At 42.4% G+C, this 26,086-nt stretch overlaps 1 protein-coding gene across 1 annotated transcript in view; it reads left to right on the forward strand.

Moving 5' to 3' along the window:
- The first annotated feature begins 6,742 nt into the window (after positions 1-6,742).
- The window catches only part of COPG2 (COPI coat complex subunit gamma 2), a 31,240-nt gene continuing 11,896 nt past the window's right edge, over positions 6,743-26,086 (forward strand). Inside the window, exons 1-14 of the mRNA XM_058804543.1 lie at positions 6,743-6,822; positions 9,615-9,667; positions 11,777-11,857; positions 12,139-12,210; positions 13,272-13,351; positions 14,630-14,705; positions 15,883-15,975; positions 16,483-16,569; positions 17,691-17,848; positions 20,289-20,422; positions 21,034-21,101; positions 21,568-21,756; positions 23,124-23,219; positions 24,539-24,782. Coding sequence (XP_058660526.1) covers positions 6,786-6,822; positions 9,615-9,667; positions 11,777-11,857; positions 12,139-12,210; positions 13,272-13,351; positions 14,630-14,705; positions 15,883-15,975; positions 16,483-16,569; positions 17,691-17,848; positions 20,289-20,422; positions 21,034-21,101; positions 21,568-21,756; positions 23,124-23,219; positions 24,539-24,782 — 1,468 coding nt within the window. The 5' untranslated portion in view covers positions 6,743-6,785. The remainder of the gene's footprint in view (positions 6,823-9,614; positions 9,668-11,776; positions 11,858-12,138; positions 12,211-13,271; positions 13,352-14,629; positions 14,706-15,882; positions 15,976-16,482; positions 16,570-17,690; positions 17,849-20,288; positions 20,423-21,033; positions 21,102-21,567; positions 21,757-23,123; positions 23,220-24,538; positions 24,783-26,086) is intronic.

The following is a 26,086-nucleotide window of genomic DNA, read 5'->3' on the forward strand; positions in this document are numbered from 1 at the left end:
GCTCTCCCACGTTTTCCACGCATGAGTTCCTGGGGGGGTCAAGGGATGCTTCCCTGTCCAGCTGGTTTGGTGAAGGGACACTTCAGCATCCAGGTGGGAATTCCTGAGGCCCCCCAGCAGCTCCAGGGAAGGGAAGCTGGAGGATGCAGCAGCACAGGTGGAAGGGTTGAGGAGTTCCAGGTTTCTCCTTGCATGCAGCTCATGGAAGGGTTTTGTGTTCTTGGATGTTTCTCTTGAACTGGAGATTCTTGGGTAAAAAAAGCTGGATTTTAAGTCAGGACTAGAGATTAGTGTCCAAAGCAAGACAAACTCCTAGTTTTAAAGCACCAGGGACGAGGATCCATCTCCTTCCAGGACAAAAGTATTCCTTTGGATTCTTATTCCAGAAACAGAAACCAAAACTCTGCCTCAAGGAGCAGAATGGTCCAAACACCAGTTATTAATCAGCTTTTGTTTACCTGGGAGGATTTAAGCAGGATTTACCTAATTTCTTATCAGCTCTCACAGATTCCTGCACTGAGTACCGAAAACATGCTCAGGATGTGAGTTCATTCTCCAAGGAATATTTGGGACTGTGATTCATCCCTGATAATTCAATGTGCTCAGAGAAAATGGTCCCAGGAAATGGTCTGTGTTTGGCAGCCTGGGCTGGTTTCCCATCAGGTTAATTACTTTCATTTTAATTACCTCCTTTTAATCCAGCAAGGAGCAGTTGCTGGGCCCAGATTCTGTCCCGAGGCAGCGCTGCCCATTGTGCTTGGAGACACCTGGAAAAGTCAAAATATTGCCCTGGGAATGAAGAGAAAGGAAAAAATTCCGGTGGTAACATTTTGTGCCATGGGAATTATGATTTTTTTTTTTTTTTTTTAATGAGAGAAGGAGAAGGAGAAAAGGAAGGAGAAAAGGAAGGAGAATGAGGAGGAGAAGGTGAAAAGGAAGATGGAGAAGGAGAAAAGGACAGAAGAGGAGAAAAGGAAGGAAAATGAGAAAAAGAAGGTGAAAATGAAAGAGAATGAGGAGGAGAAGGTGAAAAGGAAGAAGGAGAAGGAGGAGGAGAAGGAGAAAAGGAAGGAGAAGGTGGAAAGGGAGAAGGAGAAATGAAAGAGAAGGAGAAGGAGAAGGAGAAAAGCAAGGAGAATGAGGAGATGGTGAAAAGGAATAAGAAGGAGAAGGAGAAGGAGAAGGAGAAGGAGAAGGAGAAGGAGAAGGAGAAGGAGAAGGAGAAGGAGAAGGAGAAGATCCAGTGCTAAGCTTTGCAAGGTCATTCTCTCATAAAAGCTAAAATACACCACGTGTAACACTTGCTGCAGTTTTACAACAAACATTTCCTGTTTTGGCTGGGATTTGGCAGAAGTGGTAAAAACGAGGTGTCTGTGCTGCATTTGTGACCTCGGGCTAGAGAGATTCCAGCCTTCCCAAGGGAAATCTCTCCCTGCCGGAGTGTCGGGAGTGTGACGCTCCAGGAATGCAGCGGGAGCAGCAGGGTGGGTGGCTGGGCTCGGCTCAGGGGATCTCCGGGGGGGTTTTCTGGATTTCACCTCGGTTTCCCTGTGAGGGAAAGCACCCGTGAAACCACCGGGTTATTTTGAGCTTGCTTCAGGTCTCAACTTCTGGTCTGGGAACTTTCAATTCTCAGAAGCGAGGCTGTTTTTGAGAAGCAGCCTTTGCCCAAACAGAATGAACAGATTTTGGTCCCAGGTTTTATTTAATCCAACTCAATTATTTGATGCTGTTCTAGGAGGGAAGAGCACTGACAAAACAGGTTGTGAAAATTCCAGCTGGAGGCTTGGACACATCCCCTTTTCCCTGAAATAACATTCCCAGAGGGTTTCTCCTGCAACAAAAAGAATTCATACATTGTTTTGTTCTCTGAGGGTGAGAAGGAAGAGGGAAGATTTGTATGGACCCTTGCACCTTCACTTTCTAGGAATAAATAAATAAATGTCCATCACATGGGGTTTGTTTCCTTTTCCCCTTCTTTTTAAACTTTATCTTTAAAGTCAATAATTATCAAATTCCACTTGGCTCTGCTATCAACAGCTGTGAATTCTGATAGCTTGGGATTCTTGAATATAAGCCTGTGTTAAATCACTGGAAAAACTTGTACGGAAACCCAAATATTCCCCTTGGAATTAAAGCTGGGATGTTCTCCTTGACCTCTACAAGCACTTGAAGGAGATGATGTGTTAAAGAGGAAGAAAAACTGCTGGAAAAACTTGCCTGTGACATTTGCTGAGGGATTTGCTTTGGAACAATTCCTCTTCCTGCAGGTGGCTGAGATTACAAACCCTCGAGTTTCAGTGGAAACCCCAGAGCTGGGAGCGTGGCAGGAACAGGCTGGGAAGCACCCACAGCATCCCTGTGGGTGGTTGTGTTTCCCTCCTCATCCTGGGAGGATAAATCCTGGGATAAATATCCTGGATGTGGGACAAAAAATATCCCAATATTATATTATATTATATTATATTATATTATATTATATTATATTATATTATATTATATTATATTATATTATATTATATATTATATTCTATATTGTGATGTGTAATATATCTAATGTTATACACATATAATAGATAACATATTTAATATATGATACTATATAATAAAATATAATTTATAATATATGAAAAATATTAAAAACATAAAATAATTTAATATATTAAGTATGTTAAATATATTGATATATTTAATATATATTAAATGTACTTAATATGGAATACATTTTATATATTATAACAATACCTGTTATAAGTGTTATATATATAATGCAATGCAATGCAAAGCAATGCAATGCAATGCTATAATATAATATAATATAATATAATTTATATCTAATATCTAAAATATATATAATTATTATATAATATTAATATTATAATATAAACACTAATATATTATATAGAATCAATATATTATGTAAAATATATGTTATATATTATATAAAACATAACATATTAAATAAAATAAAAATATTATATATTTAAAATAATAGATAATCTATTACATAATGTGTATTGTATGTTATATATAATATGTAATATATAATATATAATATATAATATATAATATATAATATATAATATATAATATATAATATATTATATATTATATATTATATATTATATATTATATATTATATATTATATATTATATATTATATATTATATATTATATTATATATATTGCACATAACATATTATATAACATATAACATATAAAATAAAATATTATATATATTTTAAAAATAATATATTATATATTATATATCACAGGTGTCCAGTTTGCCCTGAATTTCCCTGTCCCTGGGGTTTGGAATGCAGCACACAACTCCCATTTGGAAAAACAAGGGAAAAGCAGGGCAGCTTTTAGATGGAAGTTCCCAAATCCCTCAGGTCACTCCATAAAATCCAATCTGAGCTCTGGCAGCCCTGCCAGTCTTCATTCCCAGTGGGATGGGAATCACTTCTGTAAACTGGAGACCCCAAAAATGCTGAAGAGAGGGAATGGGAAGGGAAACCAGAAATGGGAATGGGGAAGGGAAACCAGAAATTTGAAATAATCCCTGACATTTTAATGTTGATTTCTTTCCTCAGTTTGAGGGGGAAAGGCACTGAATGAACCCATTCATCACTCCAGTCTCTTTATCTGGAGACCATGGAGTTTATCTGCATTTATTTACCAGGGGGTTATTCAGGAGAAAATAATTCTGTCAGGAGTAGGATGTGTTTCCACTTGAGCAGGATGTGGTAGGAAAGGTCACCCCACTCTTGATGTCCTGCCCAGAATTGTTGTCTGGGCTGTTAAACCTGGCTCAGCAGCACAGGAAAGAACCAGAATTAAGTTTAAGAACTCATAAATTACCCCAGCAGTTTTCACAACTCCCTGGATGGTGGATTACAAGCAAGAGAAGTCAGGAAAATGGGATGAAATTCAGAAGTTTTTCATTGTCAAGTTCCTAAAATACCATGAAAAATCCAGCTTTGGAAAGAAAATTTTAAAATGGGCTCATGGCTTTGTGCTCCAGCCTGTCCAAGTCACTGCTGCTGGATTTAACAGGATACAGGCAGGGACAATGGTTAAAATAACGTATGATAAATGATATATAACACACTATATATAATATATAATATATAATATATAATATATAATATATAATATATAATATATAATATATAATATATAATATATAATATATAATATATAATATAGCATATAGCATATAGCATATAGCACATAGCATATATTATATAGCATATATATTATATTATATTATATTATATCATATCATATCATATCATATCATTTATATAATATATCATACATATTATATGTTATATGTTATATGTTATATATTATATGTTATGTATTATATATTATATATTATTATGTATTATATATTATACTATATTAGATATAATATAGTATATAGTATATAGTATATAGTATATAGTATATAGTATATAGTATATACTATATAGTATATAGTATATACTATATACTATATATATCTCACTTTTTATTTTAGGAAATAAACCCATCCTCTACCCCCCTTGTTTCAGAAGCCCATTTGCTGCTGGTGTTTTGAGGAGTAAAACAAAATCCTTCCCTTACAACCCCTGCTCCAAGCCAAAAGCACTGGAATTTTTACCCACACAGGGCAGTTCATTGTCCCATTGCAGCTTTAGCCCAGGCAGTCCCACCCTGCTTGTTTTTCTCTCTCCAGCCCACGGGGTTTGTGCTCCTGGGCTGAGATTTGGGGCATTTGTCCTTGGTGCCCAGCTGGAGCAGGAATTGTTTTGTCTCCCTGCTCTGTGCACACAGCTCACCATCCCTGAATGTGAAGCCCAGACCCACACACTAAAGCAGCACAGAATGGGAAAAATAGAAAAGCCAAACCCTGAGGCATCACTTCCCCTCTTTATTTAATCTAAATATCTACTAATAATAGATAGATATTATATACCTAATAATAGGGATTTAATAACAGATAGTATCAAACAATAGAAAACAACTATCAATAGGAACATGCGCTAATAAACATCTAACAGCAAATAAATATCCAACAGGAAATAAATATCTAACACCAAATAAATTGCTAATAACAGTAAATATCCCAATTCCTCATATTTTAGGGAAAACTTAGTCCCATTCCCAGCACTGCCCGTGTCCCCAAGTGCCACATCCCCAGGGTGTTTAATCCCTCTGGGAATGGGCACAAATTTTCCCAACAAAGAATTTTCCCAACATCCAACCTAAACCTGCCCTGGCATGACTTTAGGCAGTTTTTTCTAAAGGGGCTCAAAGGCTTGATGTGTTAAAAGAGTTATGTGTGAGTTACACATGAGTTACACATACATTACTTGGAAATTACTTGGGAATTACATGGAAATTACTTGGGAACTACTTAGGAATTACATGTGGGTTCCTTGCAAGTTACAGATGAGTTACATGGGAATTATTTTGTATTTACATGTGAGTTACTTCTGAGTTACACATGAGTTACATGGGAATGAATTGGGAGTTGCATGGGAATTACATAGGAATTACATGGGAATTACATGTCAATTCCTTGTGAGTTATACATGAGTTACAAGGGAATTTCTTGGGAATTACATGGGAATTATGTCGGTTCCTTGCAAGTTACATATGAGGTACATGGGAATTATATGGGAATTACTTGGGAGATTATTGGGATTTTTTTTTTTTTTTTTTGGCAAAGGGCTCAAATGTTTGTTTTATATGGAGAGTTAGGTGAGAATTACTAGTGAATTCCTTGCAAGCTGCACAAGTTACACGGGAATTAATTGGGAATTACGTGGGATGTACATGTGAGTTCCTTGCAAATTACATGGGAGTTACTTGAGGGATTAATGGGAATCTTTTTTCTTTTTTTTAATTTTTGCCAAACGCTCAAATAGTTGTTTAGTCTAGAAAGTTATTTGAGAGTTACTTGTGAGTTCCTTGAGAATTACACAAGTTACATGGGAATTAATTGGGAATTAATTGGGAATTACATGTGAGTTCCTTGTGAGTTACACATGAGTTACATGGGGACATTAATGAGAATCCTTTTTTTGCCAATGGGCTGCTATGGTTGTTTAGTCTGGATAGTAACCTGAGAGTTACTTGTGAGTTCCCTGTGAGTTACACACGAGTTACATGGAAGTTACTTGGCAGATTAATGGCAATCCTTTATTTTGCCAGTGGGCTCAATGGTTTCTTTGCCTTGAGAGTTAACTCTGTTAACTTGTTAACACATGAGTTACATGAGAGTTTTGTTGGGTTTTTTTTTTTTGCCAAGGGGTTCAATGTGTGGTTTGTCACGGGAGTTAAATGTGAGTTACATAAGAGTTACGCAGGAGTTGCTTCACTCACCCCAGCTATTGCCAAAGGCCCCAGAGGGTTGGATTGCCACGTGTATTCCACGTGAATTCGATGCCAATTCCATGTGAATTCCACGTAAATTCCTTGTGAACTCCACAGGAGTCTCCGTTTCTTGGCCAGGAGCGCAGATTATTTATTTAGCTATTTATTTATCTCTCTGTCGGCCAGCGGAACCTCACTCCCCTCAAAAAATAACGACGCGGCTCCTTTAAGACGCGCTCTCACTCTGGCCCCGCCCCTCAGCGCGCGGGCGGGGGCGCGGCTTGGCGATACGGAAAGCCCCGGGACTGATTGACAGCGCCGATGCCCAATCAGATGCCAGAGAGCCGGACGGGGGCGGGGCTTCCGGCGGGGCTGCTGAGGCGGCGGCTCTCGGAGCGAGCGGGAGCGGGGCCGCCATGATCAAGAAGTTCGATAAAAAGGACGAGGAGTCCGGTACGGGGGGGTTGGCGGCGAGGGGAGCTGTGCTGGGGCCGGGAGGGGGCTGAGGAGACGGCGGGGGTTGGGGTGAACGCGGGGTGGAGGTGCGGGAGGTGCTGAGGTGCGGGAGGTGCTGAGGTGCGGGAGGTGCTGAGGTGAGGGAGGTGCTGAGGTGAGGGAGGTGCTGAGGTGAGGGAGGTGCTGAGGTGAGGAGGGTGCTGAGGGAGATGCTGAGGTGAGGGAGATGCCGAGGAAGATGCTGAGATGAGGGAGATGCCGAGGAAGATGCTGAGGTGAGGGAGATGCCGAGGAAGGTGCTGAGGTGAGGGAGATGCTGAGGAAGGTGCTGAGGTGAGGGAGATGCTGAGGAAGGTGCTGAGGTGAGGGAGATGCTGAGGAAGGTGCTGAGGTGAGGGAGATGCTGAGGAAGGTGCTGAGGTGAGGGAGATGCTGAGGAAGGTGCTGAGGTAAGGGAGATGCTGAGCTGAGGGAGATGCTGAGCTGAGGAAGGTGCTGAGGGAGATGCTGGGGTGAGGAAGGTGCTGAGGTGAGGGAGGAAGGTGCTGGGGTGAGGGAGATGCTGAGCTGAGGAAGGTGCTGAGGTGAGGAAGGTGCTGAGGTGAGGAAGGTGCTGAGGGAGATGCTGAGGTGAGGGAGATGCCGAGGAAGATGCTGAGGTGAGGGAGATGCTGAGCTGAGGAAGGTGCTGAGGGAGATGCTGAGCTGAGGAAGGTGCTGAGCTGAGGAAGGTGCTGAGGGAGATGCTGGGGTGAGGAAGGTGCTGAGGTGAGGAAGGAAGGTGCTGAGGTGAGGGAGGAAGGTGCTGAGGTGAGGAAGGTGCTGAGGGAGATGCTGAGCTGAGGAAGGTGCTGAGCTGAGGAAGGTGCTGAGCTGAGGAAGGTGCTGAGGGAGATGCTGGGGTGAGGAAGGTGCTGAGGTGAGGGAGGAAGGTGCTGAGGTGAGGAAGGTGCTGAGCTGAGGAAGGTGCTGAGGGAGATGCTGAGCTGAGGAAGGTGCTGAGCTGAGGAAGGTGCTGAGGGAGATGCTGGGGTGAGGAAGGTGCTGAGGTGAGGAAGGAAGGTGCTGAGGTGAGGGAGGAAGGTGCTGAGGTGAGGAAGGTGCTGAGCTGAGGAAGGTGCTGAGGGAGATGCTGGGGTGAGGAAGGTGCTGAGGTGAGGAAGGAAGGTGCTGAGGTGAGGGAGGAAGGTGCTGAGGTGAGGAAGGTGCTGAGGGAGATGCTGAGCTGAGGAAGGTGCTGAGCTGAGGAAGGTGCTGAGCTGAGGAAGGTGCTGAGGTGAGGGAGGGAGATGCTGTGCTGAGTGATACTGAGCTGAGGGAGCTGGTGAGAGGTGCTGAGGTGAGTGGGATGCTGAGGGGGGTTTGGGGGTCAGGGAGGTGCTGAGGTGACACAGAATTCCCAGAGCAGCGTGGCTGCGTCCCTGCAAGTGCCCCAGGCCAGGCTGGAGCGGGCTGGGCTAGTGGGAATGTCCCTGCTGGTGGCAGCAGGTGGAAGTGAATGATCCTGAAATCTCCTTGCAGCCCAGGCCGTGCTGCCGGGGTCTCTCGTCTCTGCAGCTCAGGGCAATTTGTGTTTCAGCTGTAGGGACTGACCGACGAAGGATTTCTCCCCTCTGGTGACAAATCTAAAGGAACTGGGGTCTGTTTGCTCTCCCTTTTTAGAGAGGGTTTTATCCCTGTCTCTGCTCAGTGCAGATGTTTCACCCCTAAAAAAAAAAAAAACAGAGAATTGATGACATGTATTTATATAATAAACCCTCTAGGATAGAATAAACCCTCTATATTTCTATAACAAACCCTATGTAATAGCCCTAGCCCTGCAATGCCCAAGGCCAGGCTGGGCAGGGCTTGCAGCACCCTGCTGTTGGTTTGGGTTTTTTTTCCTATTTTTGTTAAAATTGAGATTGAAGTGTTAGAGATAGAATTCTGTGTTTAGGTTTAGATGTTTGTTATTTTTTATTTCTGTTATAAGTTGTGACTTTTACAGTATTTAATTAAAAGTTATAAAATAGTGATTTTTTTAATGTAAGGTTTATAAAGGCTAAATTATTTAATTGAGAAATTAAATTTCAATTATTTTTACTTTTAATTTAATACCTAATTATTTGGAGTTTGTAACGTGGACTTTTTTTAATTACAAAACATTATTTAAACTTAGGAAGAAGAAGGTAAAGACCAAGTATTAGTTACTGTTCTAAAATTTTTATTTTTGTTTTATATATATTATATATAATTTAAATAGTTATGTATTATATCACAATTTATATTATATTATATTATATTATATTATATTATATTATATTATATTGAATAGAATATAATATATATTATAATATAGCATATGACATAATATAAAATAAAATATATATAATAGATATAATGATATATAATAATATATATAATATAATAAAAACAAGTGGATTAGGAAATTATATATTTATAATGAAATTAAGAAAGTGGGAAAAGGAAATAGTTTTATGTAAAGGCCATCTATGTATTAAGAAATATTAAAAATATTTGGTATATGAAAGGTAATAAAAGGTATTAAAGGTGTTTGAAATAGCAAACCATTTTCTTCCTCTCAAGTTTTGGGTTTTTTTACCTTTATTCTTTCTGTAACTCTGAATTTACCACTTTAGGAAGCGGATTCAAAGCTGCTGGCCACCATCAGGTATTCCCAGAGGAGTGGCACTGGTTTGGGGTGGTTGTGTTGAGTTTGGGCTGCTCTGTGTGCTCAGCTGGGCTGTGAGGAATTCACTTCCACGGCTCAGAGGTTTCTGTTTCCCCAGGCAGTGGCTCCAACCCTTTCCAGCATCTGGAGAAGAGCGCTGTGCTCCAGGAGGTAGGGACGGTCCCAGGGTAATTCTGGAATTCCTGCTTGCTCGTGGGGAAATGTGCATGGCCAAATTCACAGAACTCATTGGCACCACACGAAATGTGCCTGGCCAAATTCACAGAACTCATTGAAACCACCACACGAAATGTGCCTGGCCAAATTCACAGAACTCATTGGAACCACACGAAGTGTGCCTGGCCAAATTCACAGAACTCATTGGAACCACACGAAGTGTGCCTGGCCAAATTCACAGAACTCATTGGAACCACACGAAATGTGCATGGCCAAATTCACAGAACTCATTGGAACCACCACATGAAATGTGCATGGCCAAATTCACAGAACTCATTGGAACCACACGAAGTGTGCCTGGCCAAATTCACAGAACTCATTGGAACCACACGAAATGTGCCTGGCCAAATTCACAGAACTCATTGGAACCACACGAAATGTGCATGGCCAAATTCACAGAACTCATTGGAACCACACGAAATGTGCCTGGCCAAATTCACAGAACTCATTGGAACCACATGAAATGTGCATGGCCAAATTCACAGAACTCATTGGAACCACACGAAATGTGCCTGGCCAAATTCACAGAACTCATTGGAACCACACGAAATGTGCATGGCCAAATTCATAGAACTCATTGGAACCACACAAAGTGTCAGTAAATTATTTTATCTGCAGTTAACGAGGGGTTTTTAGGGTAATTAGGTGACACGTGGCTTCTGCCTCCCACATGGGCGTGTGGCATCTCAGGGGGCTCTTCCTGAAGAAAAAATGTTGTATTTTCAGGCATTTTTGCCACTTCCAGATGGCAAATTGAGTTGTTTGTGCTTTGTTCAGATTGCTGCAAACGAAAGATACAAGAACCTCTTCTCATATTTACACAGACTCATATTTAATACAAATAAAAATTACAAGCTGCTTGGCTGGAAACAGATTCATTGAATTTTGAACACATTCTCTGAGCCTCATATTTAATACAAATTAAAACTACAAGCTGCTTGGCTGGAAACAGATTCATTGAATTTTGAACACGTTCTCTGAGCCTCACATTTAATAAAAATAAAAATAAAAATTACAAGCTGCTCTGTTGAAAACCGATTCACTGAATTTTGAACACATTATTTGAGACTCATTTAATACAAATTAAAACTACAAGCTGCTTGGCTGGAAACAGATTTGCTTAATTTTGAACACATTTTCTGAGCCTCTATTTAATACAAATAAAAATTACATGTTGCCCAGCTGGAAACAGATTCACTGAATTTTGAACACGTTTTCTGAGCCTCTATTTAATACAAATAAAAATTACATGTTGCCCAGCTGGAAACAGATTCACTGAATTTTGAGCACGTTCTCTAAGACACATATAATACAAATAAAAATTACAAGTTGCTCTGTTGGAAACAGATTCATTGAATTTTGAACACATTCTCTGAGATACATTTAATATAAGTAAAAATTAGCAGCTTCTTGACTGGAAACAGATTCGCTGAATTTTGAACACGTTTTCTGAGCCTCATATTTAATAGAAATAAAAATTATATGTTGTCCAGCTGGAAACAGATTCACTGAATTTTGAACACATTTTCTGAGACTCATATTTAATAGAAATAAAAATTACATATTGCCCAGCTGGAAACAGATTCTTTTAATTTTCAACGCATTCTCTAAGACATATATAATACAAATAAAAATTACAAGCTGCTTGGCTGGAAACAGATTCATAGAATTTTTAACACGTTCTCTGAGCCTCACATTTAATAAAAATAAAAATTACAAGCTGCTCTGTTGAAAACCAATTCACTGAATTTTGAACACATTATTTGAGACTCATTTAATACAAATTAAAACTACAAACTACTTGGCTGGAAACAGATTCACTGAATTTTGAACACGTTTTCTGAGCCTCTGTTTAATACAAATAAAAATTACATATTGCCCAGCTGGAAACAGATTCACTGAATTTTGAACACGTTCTCTAAGACACATATAATACAAATAAAATTACAAGCTCCTATGCTGGAAACAGATTAATTTAATTTGATGTTAAAGAGAAGTAATCATTGTTGGGACCTGTTCAAGCAGAATCTGTTTCATCCCCAGGCACGGCTCTTCAATGAGACCCCCATAAACCCACGGAGATGCCTCCACATCCTTACCAAGATCCTGTACCTGCTGAACCAGGTAACTCTCAGGATTTCTCTCCATCCAGAATGAATTTGAATAATATTTTAGTGGGAAATATTTAACATTTTTAGTGGGAAAGATGTTTTCCACAGGGAAAACTCTTTGGGAAACTTCCATCTCTGTGGAGGGCATTTAGAGCAGAGAATTGTGGATTCCCTGGGAAGGACAGGATGGTTTCTTTCAGGAGAAAATCTCCAAGGAGAGATTCCTGCTGTGTGGGAGGGCATTAGAAAAGGAGCTGGGTTTTAATTCCTGCTTTTCCTCTCTGCTGGTTTCAGGGTGAGCACTTTGGGACCACGGAAGCCACGGAAGCTTTTTTTGCCATGACCAGATTGTTTCAGTCCAACGATGTAAGAACTGGGTTTTGCCTCTCCCTGCTCTGCCTGGGCTTGCAGGAGCTGCCAGCGCTGGGCTTCGGGGTGTGGGAGGCAGCGCTGCACAGGAGGAGCTCTGCTGTGGGGATCAAGGGCTGGGTAGCACCATGTGGTTGTTGTGTGAGCTCTGGGTGAATGGAGCTCTGCTGTGGGGATCAAGGGCTGGGTAGCACCATGTGGTTGTTGTGTGGGCTCTGGGTGAATGAATTACTGCTGTAAGAGCGGGGCTGTGACAAAGCCTGGCTTCACAAAGCAGTGCCACCTGTGCAAATCTCCATCTGCGTAATGGGAAATGGAATTCCAAAAGTGCCTGCAGATCAGCACATGGATCAGCCTTGAGCTCATTGTGGCAAGGGATGAGAGCACCCTAAAAACCATAGAATGGTTTGGGAATTGAGTTTGGGAATTCAGCTTTGGGCTCAGCAGAGTGTGAAGTCCTCCTGTGATCTCTTCTGCAGTGTATTCCATGGGATGGGGCTCATTAACTTTAATTAGAAAGGGTTTGCTCATTAGGGATTTGTCCAAGGAAGGTGTAGCTGTTCAAAGATGTCACAACATTTTTGGGAGTGCAGTGTGTTTAAAGTGTTTCTCATATCCACATTTAAAAAGTAAATGTGGATATTTTTTAAAATATAAAGTTAATTGTTTTCAAAGACTTGATGTCAACACTTCACATGTGTTTCCTTTTTTTTACAATAACAAAATTATTTTCAAAGCTTTTAACTGATGATTGTGAGGCTTCTGAGTACAGATATGCTGCATCACTTCTTTGATAATTGTAATGAGTTTTTGTATCCGTTCTTATCATTTTACCAAACATTGATGTCTTCCTCTTCTGATTAGTTTGATGTCAGGGAGTTTGGCTCTTATCCAGGGGTCAAATGTAGTTCTGCACTTTTAACTTTGAGTTGAAAACAATGTGTTTTGTTTAAAAGCTTCTTTTTCTTTCAAAGTGAAATATTTAATTTTTTTCTTCATTTATCTTTTAAAACCTCTAATTACCTTTGAGTTTAATCTTTTTCTTCCCATTTCCACAGCAAACCCTCAGAAGAATGTGTTACCTGACAATCAAAGAGATGGCCAATATCTCTGAGGATGTCATCATTGTCACCAGCAGGTGGGACCCCCTCCAGAACCCGGGAAAAGGATTTTTACACCTCTGGAAAAGGGGCTGCAGCTCCCTGGCTGTGGTTGAGCTGCTACAGTTGAGGTTTTATAGGGATACAGGAGTTCTGTGATACACCTCTGGTTGTTATTTTGTTTCCTCTCTCTGGCAGAATTGAGTTTATCAAGTGGCTGTTACTTTGTTTTCCTGTGGTTTGCGGTGTTGGGGTTTTTAATTCCTGTTTTGTCAGAGTTTAGGCTGGGACTTTGCAGTCAGAGCCATTAAAGAAAAGCAGAGCAAAGCCCAGTTCATTCTGAACTCTTAATTTTTTAAGAGTGAACTCTTAATTTTTTAACTGCAAAAATAGACATTGCAGCTGTTGCAAGAGCAAAAATTGCATCTGTTGTTGGATTGCTGAACAGCTTTAGAAATATAGAAAATAAGCCAAAGTGAACTTTGCTCAGTATTTCTAAATGAAAATTCCATGTGGAGCAAGCAGCAGCACCAAGAAACAGAATGAGCTTAGCAAAGCAGGCCATAGCACAGCAATTCAATGGGTTGTGCATTTATTTTGATGTTGATAAATGTCAAATGAAGCTGATTATGAGCAGGCTGTTCCTCAGCAGGGGCAGAGCAGCCGGGTGGGGTGGATGTCACACAGTCCCCGTGGGATTGGGGTGATCAGGAGGTGCTAACGGGGCAGAGCAGCCCGGTGGGGTGGATGTCACACAGTCCCTGTGGGATTGGGGTGATCAGGAGGTGCTAACGGGGCAGAGCAGCCCGGTGGGGTGGATGTCACACAGTCCCTGTGGGATTGGGGTGATCAGGAGGTGCTAACAGGGCAGAGCAGCCCGGTGGGGTGGATGTCACACAGTCCCTGTGGGATTGGGGTGATCAGGAGGTGCTAACAGGGCAGAGCAGCCGGGTGGGGTGGATGTCACACAGTCCCCGTGGGATTGGGGTGATCAGGAGGTGCTAACAGGGCAGGGGCAGAGCAGCCAGGTGGGGTGGATGTCACACAGTCCCTGTGGGATTGGGGTGATCAGGGGGTGCTAACGGGGCAGAGCAGCCGGGTGGGGTGGATGTCACACAGTCCCTGTGGGATTGGGCTGATCAGGGGGTGCTAACAGGGCAGAGCAGCCGGGTGGGGTGGATGTCACACAGTCCCTGTGGGATTGGGCTGATCAGGGGGTGCTAACAGGGCAGAGCAGCCGGGTGGGGTGGATGTCACACAGTCCCTGTGGGATTGGGCTGATCAGGGGGTGCTAACGGGGTGTTTGGTGCTTTCAGTCTCACCAAAGACATGACAGGCAAGGAGGATGTCTATCGAGGCCCGGCCATCCGAGCTCTGTGCAGGATCACTGATGTGAGTACAGGCGCTGGGGGGAGCTGATGGGGGCTTTGGAATCCCAAAACTGCCCCCTCGATCCCAAAACTGCCCCCTCGATCCCAAAACTGCCCTCTTGTAGGGTGAATTTACAGCAGTGCTGGGGCTGCTGCTTTATGGGGGCTGCTCAGTGCCATTTCCAGCACCTCTGGGACACTGCAGCACTGGAATGTGCAGCTGGAATGTTTGGAGTTCCAGTTTTTATCTGGGATTACTGCACTCAGTGCCTGTGCAATTTCCAGAAGAAATGTGGTGCTGGAGCACTGGGAATGTGCAGCTGGAAGATTTGGAAGTTTCAGTTTCTGTCTGAAATTGCTGCTCTCAGATCTCTGTGCAGTCTCCAGGAGCATTGTGGGGCTGGAGCACTGGGAATGTGCAGCTGGAAGGTTTGGAAGCTCCAGTTTCCATCTGAGATTGGTCTTCTTGATGCCCAGTGCAATTTCCAGGAGCTCTGTGACATTGGGGCACTGGGAATGTGTAGCTGGAAGGTTTGGAAGCTCCAGTTTTTATCTGGGTCTGCTTTGCTTGATGCCCTCTGCAGTTTCCAAGAGAAATGTGGTGCTGGAGCACTGGAATGTGCAGCTGGAAAATGTGGAAGTTTCAGTTTCTGATCTGAGATTGCTCCACTCAATGCCCTGTGCAATTTCCAGGAGAAATGTGGGGCTGGAGCACTGGAATGTGCAGCTGGAAGGGTTTGGAAGCTCCAGTTTTTATCTGGGATTGCTCTGTGCAATTTCCAGGAGAAATGTGGGGCTGGAGCACTGGAATGTGCAGCTGCAATGTTTGGAAGCTCCAGTTTCTCTCTGGGCTTGCTCTGATCTATGCCCTGTGCACTGGAAATGTGCAGGTAGAAAATCTGGAAGTTTCAGATTGCTGCACTCAGTTCTCTGTGCAATTTCCAGGAAAATGTGGTGCTGGAGCACTGGAATGTGCAGCTGGAAGATTTGGAAGCTCCAGTTTTTACCTGGGATTGCTCTGCTGTGACTTTGTCCCTGACCCATCAGGACCAAGCAGCTCAAACCCACGTCTACCTTGCAGAATTAACTCCAGATTTTTGCTGAGGGTCCTTTGAATGTGAATTTTTGCTTTCTGCTGCTTTTATCCCCTTCCTCCACAGCACCCACACTTCCCCTTTCCCTGTTTCCCTGTTTTCCAGGGTACAATGCTGCAGGCCATTGAGAGGTACATGAAACAGGCCATTGTGGACAAGGTCCCTGGTGTGTCCAGCTCTGCACTCGTGTCTTCCTTGGTAAGGTTTTTGTCAATCTGGTGTTTTGGCAGGCTGGGAAGCTGAGTCTGCTGTTCTTGTTTTGATTTTTTTTTCTCTGAGATGTTTCTTCATCTCACTGGAAAATAAGAAAAACCCACTTTCCTTCCTCTCCTCCAATTCTTTTCTTACATTTGAGTACATCAATCATAATAATTTCTAGTGCCAAATGCTCAGGTTTCTGCAGCCTGTGTAAAACATGAGTTTATCTGGGGAGGGGCCATGAAATCTCCTGCTGAAACTGCAGTTCAGGATTATTTCTGCTAATAGACACCAGCAGGGCAGGGGGAAGGAATCCACTCTGATTTCCTCTCCCTTTTTGAGGAGAAAAGGCTGGGAAAGACCTCATGAGTGAATATTTTAATTCATGGAAGTGGAGCATGGTAATTTGGGACTGGGATGGAGGGAAATCCACAGTTTACAGGGGTGTAGGATAAAGAGTGGCTGTGAAACTGCTGTGAACTTGTCTCCAATCCCAATTCTTTGCAGCACATGATGAAGATCAGCTATGATGTGGTCAAAAGGTGGATCAATGAAGCTCAGGAAGCAGCTTCCAGTGACAACATCATGGTCCAGGTGTGTTTGAGGGTGGCTGTCCCTAAAAACGCTGCGGGGGCTTAGTGGCATTCTGGAGTTCTGAAGAAAATTTGAGAAAAAAAATCTTCTTCTTTAGTCTTTTGAAAGCAAGAATTGGGATTTTTGGGAAATAACTTGACAGTTTTAAAAAATTAATTAAATTTCCCATGATGCCAGGACAAGATTGTTAATTAAGAGCTGGCTCTGGAGTTCTCTTCCCTTTTTACCCTAAATTTCTGGAATGCCTGTCCCACAGTGGTTTTTACAGAAGGGATTTGAATCTGAGTGCTCAAAAAATGGGAAATTATCACTGCCTTCAAATGAGCATCTCTTGGCCTTCAGAAAATTTACCAGATGCAAAAGATGAGCCAAAATATCCACAAGAGCAAAATTTTTGCACAGACATTCCAGACATCAGTGGAAATGGGATTATTCTGATGATGTTCAGAATATGGGATTATTCTGATGATGTTCAGAATATGGGATTGTTCTGATGATGTTCAGAATATGGGATTATTCTGAATGTTCAGAATATGGGATTATTCTGATGGTGTTCAGAATATGGGATTATTCTGATGGTGTTCAGAATATGGGATTATTCAGACTCATGATCACAGAGATTCTGTAAAATCAGCTTTGTTCTTGCCTGCTTAGCAGCTTCATTAAGCCTTGCAGTAAATCAATTGTATGGGAGGAAAAAAAACCCCAAAATAACTTGGCAAGGAACTGGACATGTCCCTTTGTGCTTCCATCAAAAAGGCCTCAAGGATTTTTGTGAGGCCAGCTGTCTTTTCAAGGCTTTGGGATGTCCTGAATGTGGAGTTCATAGAAATGCAGGAATTACTGTGCAAATGTGAAACCTTTGAAGTTATGACATTCAATGGGAAAAAAAAAAAAGGAAATAAATTAACATTGTGGCTCTTTGGATCTTCAGGAATAGTTGAGAGTGGACAGAAAGGGCAAGGAAACGTTGCAGATCTTTGCAATTTGTCAGGAATCTCAGCTCAGTTGAGGTTAGAAGGTATTTGTGCAGGAAAGGACAATAATTACCCCACTGTTGGATGTTTTGACGTGGATTTTGCAGCTGCACTCAGTCCTGCCCTCTGTTTCCCATCCCATAGTATCATGCTTTGGGGCTGCTCTATCACCTTAGGAAAAACGACCGCCTGGCTGTGTCCAAGATGCTGAACAAATTCACCAAATCTGGCCTGAAATCCCAGTTTGCCTACTGCATGCTGATCAGGATTGCCAGCAAACTCCTCAGGGAGTCTGAGGAGGGGTAAGTGAGAGGCAGGGTTGAAATCACAGAAATTCATGAAGGGTTGGAAACTGCTGTGGGTTTTTAGTGTTTCTGGAAATCTCCACAGAGGCTGAAATGTGGTGCTGAGATAATGCAGGGACTTATCTTTAAAGGGGTTTGCCAGCCTAAAAGAGCCTGGAATTGTTGTGTTTGTAGCCATGAAAGGCTGGAATAACCCTTTGAATCCAAGACTAAAAGATCCTGGGATTGTTGTCTTTGTAGCCTTGAAAGCCTTGGACTTGATCTTAAGGAGTTTCTCCAGCCTGAAATCCGGGGATTTTTCTTTTATAGCCACGAAAGTCTTGGACACAATCTTAAAGGGGATTTTCCAACCTAAAAGATCCTGGGATTGTTGTGTTTGTAGCCATAAAGACTTGGGCTTGATCTTAAAAGGTTTTTCCAGCCTGAAATCCTGGGATTGCTGTATTTGTAGCCATAAAGGCTTGGATTCAATCTTAAATGGGTTTTTCCAGCCTAAAAGGTCCTGGGATTGTTGCATTTGTAGCCATAAAGACTTGGACTTGATCTTAAAAGGTTTTTCCAGCCTGAAATCCTGGGATTCTTCTTTTGTATCCATGGAAGTTTTGGACTTGATCTTAAATGGGTTTTTCCAGCCTAAAAGTTCCTGGGATTGTTGTTTGTAGCTATGAAAGTGCTGGATTCAAAGGGTTTTTCCAGCATAAAAAATCTTGGGATTATTGCATTTGTAGCCATAAAGACTTGGACTTGATCTTAAAGGGTTTTTCCAGCCTAAAGTCCTGGGATTCTTCTTTTGTAACCATTAAAGTTTTGGACTTGATCTTAAATGGGTTTTTCCAACATAAAAAGTCTTGGGATTGTTGTATTTGTACCCATGAAAGGCTGGAAAAACCCTTTGAATCCAAGACTAAAAGATCCTGGGATTGGTGTGTTTGTAGCCACAAATGTCTTGGATTCAATCTTAAAGGGATTTTCCCATCCTCTACCCCTGGGATTGTTGTGTTTGTAGCCATGAAAGGTTGGAAAAACCCTTTGAATCCAAGACTAAAAGATCCTGGGACTGTTGCATTTGTAGCCATAAAGACTTGGACTCGATCTTAAAGGGTTTTTCCAGCCTAAAAGATCCTGGGACTGTTGTGTTTGTAACCATGAATGCCTTGGACTTGATCTTAAGGGATTTTTCCAGCCTGAAATCCTGGGATTCTTTTTTGTAGCCATGAAAGTTTTTTGACTTGATCTTAAATGGGTTTTTCCATCCTAAAAGATCCGTTAATTGTTGTATTTATAGGCATGAAAGTCTTGGATTCAAAGGGTTTTTCCAGCATAAAAGATCTTGGGATTGTTGTGTTTGTAGTCATGAAAGGCTGGAAAAACTCTTTGAATCCAAGACTGAAAGATCCTGGGATTGTTGTGTTTGTGGCCTTGAAAGTCTTGGACTTGATTTTAAGGGGGTTTTCCAGCCTAAAATCCTGGGATTCTTTTTTGCAGCCATGAAAGTTTTGGACTTGATCTTAAATGGGTTTTTCCAACCTAAAAGATCCTGGGATTGTTGTGTTTGTGGCCATGAAAGTCTTGGATTCTAAGAGTTTTTCCAACATAAAAGATCTTGGGATTGTTGTGTGTGTAGCCATAAAGGCTTGGACTCAATCTGAAAGGCATTTTCCCAGCCTAAAATCCTGGGATTCTTCTTTTGTAACAATTAAAGTCTTGGACTCAAATGGATTTTTCCAACCTAAGAGATCCTGGGATTGTGTTTATAGGCCTGAAAGTCTTGGACTCAAATGGATTTTTCCAGCCTTAAATCCTGGGATTGTTGTGTTTGTAACCATGAATACCTTGGACTTTATCTTAAAGGGAATTTCCCAACCTAAAATCCTGGGGTTGTTGTGTTTGTAGCCACAAATGTCTTGGATTCAAAGAGTTTTTCCAATGTAAGAGATCCTGAAATTTTTGTGTTTGTGGCCTTGAAAGTCTTGAACTTGATCTTAAATGGGTTTTCCAGCCTGAAAGGTCCTGGGATTGTTGTGTTTGTGGCCATAAAAGCCTTGGATTCAAAGGGTTTTTCCAGCATAAAAGATCCTGGGATTGTTGTATGTGTAGCCATAAAGGCTTGGACTCAATCTTAAAGGCATTTTTCCAACCTGAAAAATATTTTGATTGTTGTGTTTGTGGCCATGAAAGCCTTGGATTCAAAGGGTTTTTTCCAGCATAAAAGATCCTGGGATTGTTGTGTTTGTAGTCATGAAAGTCTTAGACTTGATCTTAAAGGGACTTTTCCATCCTAAAATCCTGGGATTGGTGTGTAGCCACAAATATCTTGGATTCAAAGGGTTTTCACATAAAATATCCTGGGATTGTTGTGTTTGTGGCCATGAAAGTCTTGCACTCAATCTTAAATGGGTTTTTCCATCCTAAACCCCTGGGATTGCTGTGTTTGTAGGCACGAGAGTCCCCTGTTTGACTTCATTGAGAGCTGCCTGAGGAACAAGCACGAGATGGTGATTTATGAGGCTGCCTCTGCCATCATCCACCTGCCCAACTGCACTGCCAGGGAGCTGGCACCTGCTGTGTCAGGTGGGTCACAGCCCTTGTACCCCTGAAACAGCTGAAATAAAGACATTCAGAGAAAATCCAGCAGAATTATAATACCCAAACCCTGATTCTCTGGTAATTTGGGGTTAAAAGTCCTTTATTGCCAAGTTAAAGGGCTTTTGGATGAGATCCCTTTTCCATCCAGAGGTGTAGATAAATGGGATTAGAGGTGATGCTTGTCTTTATCCAGCTGCAGGAATTTGGGATGGGAGGGAATCATGGTTGGGGTTGGAATGGACCTTAAAGATCATCCAGTGCCACGACAGGGACACCTCCCCCTGTCCCAGTGTGCTCCAAGCCCTGTCCAACCCAGCCTTGGACATTTCCAGGCATGGAACAGCCACAGATTGTCTGGGAAAACTCTCCTGCAGCTGGAATATAGAACTGGAATGTGGAGACACCCGAGCCACCCCTGTCATTGGCAGTGGGATAAAACACAGGAGTTTTTCTAACCTGTGTGCTAAATTATGCATGGAGTGCATGAATATTTAGCAGTGTGTAGTTGGAGATATATTAGACATTCTACTCTATTTCCTTTCTTTGAAAGAAGCCAAATCTTGTTTTTTTGGTTGTTTGTTTCTTTTCTTTCCCAGTGTTGCAGCTTTTCTGCAGCTCTCCCAAGCCTGTCCTGCGCTACGCAGCCGTGAGGACCCTCAATAAAGTGAGTGCTCCAAAACCTCCCAAGAGCTTCGTTCTGTGAGCTCAGGGCCAGCCAGCAGGGCCTAATGATGGCTGTGCTACCTCAGGCAGAGCAGCTGCCCTTGGCGTGACTTTATTTGGAATTATTCCGTGCTGAGACTTGGGAAAAGCCAATCTGGCTTTTCTGTGCCAGCTCTCCTGCTGGGACAGAAATCCTTCCTGCATTCAGGCTGTGCTTGCTCATTTTGGGACCACAGGGATAGAGCAAGCTGTAGTTTGATAACCTGTGAGTTTTCAGCTGGATATTTAATATTACAAAATCCACTTGAAGGAGATATTCTGATTTCAGAGCTGCAGAAATTTGAGACTCAAACCCACGAGCTGTAACTTAAAATCCATTTAAAACACTGCAGCTCTGCTTGCATCCAGTGCTTTGAACTGCAGGATGCTGCACCTCCCACATAATTTTGGAATTGCATTCCTTGCAGGTGGCCATGAAACATCCATCTGCAGTGACTGCCTGCAACCTGGACCTGGAGAACCTCATCACAGACTCCAACAGGAGCATTGCCACGCTGGCCATCACCACCCTGCTCAAGACTGGCAGCGAGAGCAGCGTGGACAGGCTCATGAAACAGATCTCCTCCTTCGTGTCAGAAATCTCAGATGAGTTTAAGGTGTGCCACTGGAGGCCTCTGCTCTTTCCAGCTGCAGGTTTTTCTCCCATTCTTGTTTGGTTTGAAGCTTTTCCTGTTTGTCAATGCTGTGATGGTTTAGTCTGGCTGGGCAAAATTCAGAATTTCCTTTTCAGCTTAATTATCCTTGTATGCCTTCCTCCCACCTCTCCAAGGAAGGAAAAATGTCATTTGGTGGATTCCTGGCTCCTGGGCAATATCCTGCAAATCTTGGACTTCCTTCTGGTGGTGTTAGAGAGGAGGAAGGATTTTAAGTGAGTTTAAATTACATCAGTCTTGATGCATAGTTAGGAAACTGTGTTAATTAGGAATTTCTACCTAATTTGTAGGTTTTATAGTAACTAAACTAGCAAGAAATTGGTGCATAATTTGGAAACTGTAAATTATGAATTTCTACCTAATTTTTAAATTTTATAGGGACTAAACTGGTAAGAAATTGGTGCACAGTTAGGAAACTGTGTTAATAATTTCTACCTAATTTGTAGGTTTTATAGTGACTAAACTGGCAAGAAATTGGTGCATAATTTGGAAACTGTTCATTATGAATTTCTACCTAATTTGTAAATTTTATAGGGACTAAACTGGTAAGAAATTGGTGCACAGTTTGGAAACTGTAAATTATTAATTTCTACCTAATTTGTAAATTTTATAGGGACTAAACTGGTAAGAAATTGGTGCACAGTTTGGAAACTGTAAATTATTAATTTCTACCTAATTTTTAAGATTTGTATTGACTAATCTGGTAAGAAATTAGTGCACAGTTAGGAAACTGTTAATTATTTCTACCTAACTGTGTTAATAATTTCTACCTAATTTGTAGGTTTTATAGTGACTAAACTGGCAAGAAATTGGTGCATAATTTGAAAACTGTTCATTATGAATTTCTACCTAATCTGTAAGATTTGTAGTGACTAATCTGGTAAGAAATAAGTTCAGGATGGTTCAGTTGTACCTGTTACATCATGAGGAGCACAGCTCTGCAAAATCATTCTGCTTCAAGTCCTTGTTTTTATGAGAAAAATAAGTATCAGACAAGTTTGAAATTGCAAAGAGTTTTAATGACAGAACATGAGAAATTAAAATTGGAGAAGGGAGGGAAGGGGAGGGAGGAAGAAGGAAAAGGAAGGAAGGAGAGGAAAGGAAAGGAAAAAGGAAGACTTTGAGTTAACACATTCCATCCTAAATTCCATTTTTTTTTCGCAGAGCCAGGCTTTGCACAAACCCTGAGAATCCACCACCTGATTTTTCTCCTTGCACATGGATTTACTCAGTCAGGGTGACCACCTGAGCTGGAACCTGTGTTTTTGCCAGGAAGGAGCCATGACCCATGTCCCTGTGTGTCCCCTCAGGTTGTGGTCGTGCAGGCCATCAGTGCCCTGTGCCAGAAGTACCCTCGCAAGCACAGCGTGATGATGACCTTCCTCTCCAACATGCTCAGGGATGATGTACGTGGGGCTCCTGCTCTGGGGACGGGGTTGGGCAGGGTTCTGGCACATTTGGACCTGCTGGGTGGTGGGAAGGGTCTCTTCTGTCAGTGGGTGCACAGGGAGATGGGGCTGAGTGATGGCAGCTCCTGCTGGGTCAGACCTGTGTGAAATGCTCGGGAATCGGTGATGCCTTGAGGGGCTCCTTAGAGCAGAGGCTGGGCAGAAATAAAGGAATAAAGTTGGGATTTATTAAAAGCCTCAATGGATACACCTCATGCCTTGAGAGGCTACTTATAACAGAGGCTGGACAGAGTTAAAGGAATAAAATAGGGATTTATTAAAGGCCTCCATGGATACATCTCCTGCCTTGAGAGGCTACTTAGAACAGAGGCTAGACAAAAATAAAGGAATAAAGTAGGGATTTATTAAAGGCCTTCAATAGGTACAGAGGCCACCTAGAACGGAGGCTGGACAGTGTTAAAGCAATAAAATAGGGATTTATTAAAGGCCTCCATAGATTCACCTTGGGCAGTGCAAGAGCCCAGCCATGACTTCACCCAGGATGGACTCTGAGTCATGAGTGTTCACACTTTTATAAGTTTTGGTCCATTTCCATATTGGGTTAATTGGGCAATTCCAGCTCCAGGTTCTGCAGTCCCATCCTCCCAGATTGCTCCCCTCAATTCCCTGCTGTTGCACTTTTGGCCCTGAAGCTGCCCAAAACCCAAGGGGCTGGAGAAGGATTGTTCTGTCTGACTGGGCTGTGAGGAGAACTTGCTGGCACTTTATAGGAAGTTCAGAGTTACACATAATGCAGTGCAGAATCTGGAAAATAGGAAATATAAAACTTAAGGCATCACTCCTTGGGCAGTCAGAAGCCTCTAAGGGGCTACACCCAAGATGGATGATGGGCACAATTATAAGTTTGGTCCATTTACATTTCAGGGGTTAGTCCTCCAATTACAGCTTCAGGTAATGAAGTGTGCAATAAAAGTCACTTTTATTTACACTTTTTGGAGCCTCAGGCTGTAGGATGTCCTTGAGTTTCAGGCCTTGAGGGATTGTTTTGGCTGACCAAAATGTGAGGACAGTAACTAACACTTTATGTGGAGTTTGGAGTTACACCCTAAAGCAGTACAGGGCTTAAAAACCATGAAAGCTAAAATCCCAGTGCTGAGGATACCTACAGGGCTGGGAATGCCCTGTGAGGACATCCAGTCCATTTCCCCCCCAGTTTATACAAATGATTGGTTTCTCCATGGGAAGCAGTCAGTGAAGCATGAAGGAGCTGAGCATGGCTCCAACCCAAGCTCAGTGTCCCTGATGTCCCTTTGCAGGGTGGCTTTGAGTACAAGAGAGCCATCGTGGACTGCATCATCAGCATCATCGAGGAGAACCCCGAGAGCAAGGAGGCAGGGCTGGCTCACCTGTGCGAGTTCATCGAGGACTGCGAGCACACCGTGCTGGCCACCAAGATCCTGCACCTGCTGGGCAAGGAGGGGCCCAGGACCCCCTGCCCCTCCAAGTACATCCGCTTCATCTTCAACAGGGTGGTGCTGGAGAACGAGGCTGTCAGGGCTGGTGAGTGCAGCTGCAGGTCTGGCTCCTTGCCTTTCCTCAAACTGGAAAGGAAATTTGAGATAATTGTACTAAGGTGTCCTGGTTTTAGGGCAAATTTGGGAGAAATTCCAAAGAGGTTTCTCAAAAACCCCTTTGAGAGAGGGGAGCGAGCCTGTGAGGGCTGTGAGAATTCCAGACCTGCAATTCTGGCTCCTTGCCTTTTCCTCAAAGTGGAAGTGAAATTTGAGGTAATTGTACTAAGGTGTCCTGATTTAGGGTAAGTCTGGGAGAAAACCTTCATAGGGGTTTCTCCAAAAGCCCTTTGAAAGAGGAGAACAAGGCTGTCAGGGCTGGTGAGTGCAGCTCCAGGCATGGAATTCTGACTCATTGCCTTTTCCTCAAACTGGAAATGAAATTCAAGATAATTGTGGTAAGGTGTCTTGGTTTTAGGGCAAATTTGGGAGAAATTCCAAAGAGGTTTCTCAAAAACCCCTTTGAGAGAGGGGAGCGAGCCTGTGAGGGCTGTGAGAATTCCAGACCTGCAATTCTGGCTCCTTGCCTTTTCCTCAAAGTGGAAGTGAAATTTGAGATAATTGTAGTAAGGTGTCCTGAATTAGGGCAAATTTGGGAGAAATTCCAAAGGGGTTTCTCTAGAAAGCAGATTCAAGCAGCCCCACACTGTGCTGGCCACCAAGATCCTGCAAGGAGGACCCCAGGGTGGTTATGGACAATGAGGTTGTGAGAATTTCAGGCTTGGAATTCTGGCTCCTTGCCTTTCCTCAAACTGGAAATGAAATTTGAGATAATTTTAGTTAGGTGTCTTAGTTTTAGGGCAAATTTGGGAGAAAATCTCCAAAGGGCTTTCTCAAAAACCCCTTTGAGAGAGGGGAACGAGGTTGTCAGGGCTGGTGAGTGCAGCTGCAGGCCTGCACTTCTGGCTCCTTGCCTTTAACTCAAACTGGAAAGGAACTTCAAAAATTTTAGAAAGTGTCCTGGTTTAGGATAAATCTGGGAAAAAACCTTCATAGGGGTTTCTCAAAAACCCCTTTGAGAGAGGGGAACGAGGCTGTCAGGGCTGGTGAGTGCAGCTCCAGGCCTGCACTTCTGGCTCTTTGCCTTTTTGTTAGAATCCCACATGCAAAGAACTCTCAGAACTTTGGGGCTGTAAGCCAAAGCTTAGAATTAAACACAAGATTTGATCTGAGACCTTAGAAAAAACTTCCAAACTTAAGTGCCAAAAGTGAGAATGTGGATTTATAGTTTAGAGCAGAGACTTGTTAAACTAAGTAAAGTTTAGAGTTTTTAAAGGCTAAGATATAAAAAAT

The sequence above is a fragment of the Ammospiza caudacuta genome, chromosome 5 (assembly GCF_027887145.1).
Source record: "Ammospiza caudacuta isolate bAmmCau1 chromosome 5, bAmmCau1.pri, whole genome shotgun sequence".
Lineage (NCBI taxonomy): Eukaryota > Metazoa > Chordata > Aves > Passeriformes > Passerellidae > Ammospiza > Ammospiza caudacuta.